Raw genomic sequence first — 2,766 nt, 5'->3', positions numbered from 1 at the left:
GAAAACATCTGAAGTCAAAACTTGGTTATAGGACCCTGTCTCTGCATTTAAAAAAAATAAGTAAATAAATAACAGTTTCCCAGGCTTACCTTCTTTTCACCAAAAACCTTACAAATAAATTTGCAAAGCAAGGCACATTATAACCCTGTACTGGCGGGACAGACTGCACATTATCATATTGCAAGTTCTGAGAAGATCTGCAATAAACCTATTTAACTTTGGCTAGCCCAGCATTTGCTAAACATACTTGATCATAAAACCCTCTATGCTCTGAAGACCTGCAAACATTCTTCTCTCTACAGTTTGGGAAGTGCTGGTTGGGCTGAAGATGCTCAAAGGGGGCAACAGAGGGAAGGCATTTTAATTACCAGGGAGGTGTTTCCAGACTCTACCTTCACAGTTGGGAGTCACTAATGATAGCATGCCTAATCCCTCAGGTGTATGTATTAAGGTACAGAGAAAGCTTGAGAACTAATGATCTATGCAGCTACTTATAAACAACTTAATCCTACTGAGGGGGAAAAACCCACAAAATAAACCCCTTAGGGTACAGGTTTGGGAGGTTTTATGACTCTTACAAAAGGGGTTCTGATCAAGTCCAAAGATGACAGAAGTTTCTAGAAAGGAATGGCATCTTTCTTCTGTAATTATGAAGTGGCAACCAAAGAAATCTGAGTAACCCGTATGAGAACTAGTCAGCGTCCCTTTTAGATATAAATATAGTATTGCTCATGACACACACAAAAATAAAACATATATCTTTTTGAAGTCTGGATATTTAAAAAATAGTATATACATATGGTAGTAGGGTGTCTGCACAGGCCAAATACCCAGTATCTACTTCCCAGAGTTAAGGGATGGGCAAATAGCCCTCTACCCACTTCCACATGATTCTTTAGCATATGAGACTTTTACCTCTGGTCTAAGTGTAGCTTTCATGCAAGCTGGGCAAAGAGGCCCATTTCGGGAGAAGTAAAGGGGAAGGTGCCGAGTTCGATTGCGACAGGTTGGCTCCTCGCATATCAACCAGCCCTGGAGAGAAAAAGAAAACTTCAGTCTTACCATCACCATCGACAAATACAAATAATAAATCTTTTTTGTTATCAAGACAGACTCATTTTATTCAAATGTTCCTTAGCAATTCTGACATAGCTCTCTCCAGTTACCTTTCTTTCCTAACATGTTAATTAGATCTATGCTCCAAACTTAGAAGCTGGGAAACCCATTAAGTTTAAAAAAAAAAAAAAAAAAAAACACGTGAGATGTTATTCCCTTTTCTTAAAAGAAACACCCTCTCCCACTCATATATATCAAAATCTCCCAGTAAAAACTTCTATTACATGCAGAATGTAAACCAATATGTCTTAGTTCATTAGTAAAGATCATTACTGGAATGTACCACATAGAAATGAATGACCTTCCAAATAGCTGAGTGACTGTTGGCTAGTTACTTAGTTGAGTTTAAGAGAGTTTCCTTCTCTGTAAAATGGGTACAACAGTACTTACCTTACAGGGTTGTTGTAATGATATAATACATTTAAAGTGCTTAGAACTATACTTGGTATAAAAGAAACACTTAACAAATGTAAGGAATTATTTCATTTAAAATTAAAACAGATTCTCCTATACATGTTTTCTGGAGGCATAAAACTGGCCACAATGCTTTCAAGCACAACTTCAACTGACCACTACTTTCCAGAGGTTTGAAATAGCCATTGCCCACTTCTCTGTCCTTTAGAACCTTCTTCTCACTCTCTTTCTTCAGTTACTCTCCCTTGCTGTTCTTATTTGAATTTTCTCATAGTGATGTGATAACAATATACATGCCATCTTAAATCAGCATTATGTTTATTATAACGCACATCTGTTAAACAAGGAAGACAAGACTTCACAAATGCATTAAGCAAAGCTCAGATGTTTATACTAAGGCATGCAGGGTCGGTGGGCTTTGGTGCTACATGCACTGCTACACAGGCCTAATAAGCATAAGGCAAATGCAGGGTGAGCTGCTGGGGTATAAAGGTGAACAAGGTATGTTCTCTTATCTCCCGGCATTCCTTCCCGGGGAGCCACAGGCAGGGACCTGACTATCGGTACATCTTGGAGCATTTTGAGATACGGCAACTTCTGAACTAGTCTTGAAGAATGAGTAGACATTAGGTGGGTAGACAAGGCAGGAAAGACAACTGAGGCAGAAAGAACAATGCATGCCAAAGAAAGGCCAGAAAGAACTATGCTGTGATATTAAAAAAGGGATCAATAACACGTATAGCCCCATTTCCTATTTGTAGACTGAGTAACCTGTTGGTCTTTTCCCCCTAGATAAGAGCAGTACATATACAGGAGTGTTGCTTCATTATGCTAGGCCACTTTAGTCTGCCACTTAGTAGTGTTTCCATGTGGTATTAATCCAAAGCTGAGGGATGCCCTCACCCACTGCTGTGCTGCTTGACCTCATTCCTCAGAATAGGCTCTTCATGGAAGTAGCTACAACCAAACTCAAGGCAAAGCACCAAGAATCAGTTCTACTTCTGTTTAAGGCTATCACACAAAGGGAAAAGTGCATTGTAGAACTTTTTGACTAAAAAAAATTATGCTATCTTTAAGAAATATAAAATTCATCTAGTTGATACTGTCACAGTAAGCTTCATTTCTACCTTCATTCTAAGGCTAAACTATTTTAAAATTTAATTTGAATTTTTCAGGTAGAGGGTCTCAACAAGTCTTTACTGAAATTTCTAATATATGCCCAGAATTACATTAAAT

The 2,766-nt window shown here is 38.3% G+C and overlaps 1 protein-coding gene across 1 annotated transcript in view; it reads right to left on the bottom strand.

The window, feature by feature from the left end:
- Window positions 1-2,766, bottom strand: part of POLA1 (polymerase (DNA directed), alpha 1, catalytic subunit) — a 280,574-nt gene that overhangs the window by 95,318 nt on the left and 182,490 nt on the right. Inside the window, exon 35 of the mRNA XM_012656317.1 lies at window positions 916-1,032. Coding sequence (XP_012511771.1) covers window positions 916-1,032 — 117 coding nt within the window. The remainder of the gene's footprint in view (window positions 1-915; window positions 1,033-2,766) is intronic.

Source organism: Propithecus coquereli, unplaced genomic scaffold (genome assembly GCF_000956105.1).
Source record: "Propithecus coquereli isolate 6110/MARCELLA unplaced genomic scaffold, Pcoq_1.0 Scaffold50, whole genome shotgun sequence".
Classification (NCBI taxonomy): domain Eukaryota; kingdom Metazoa; phylum Chordata; class Mammalia; order Primates; family Indriidae; genus Propithecus; species Propithecus coquereli.
Note: the sequence above shows the minus strand (reverse complement) of the source record. Positions and strands in the feature narration are given on the sequence as shown.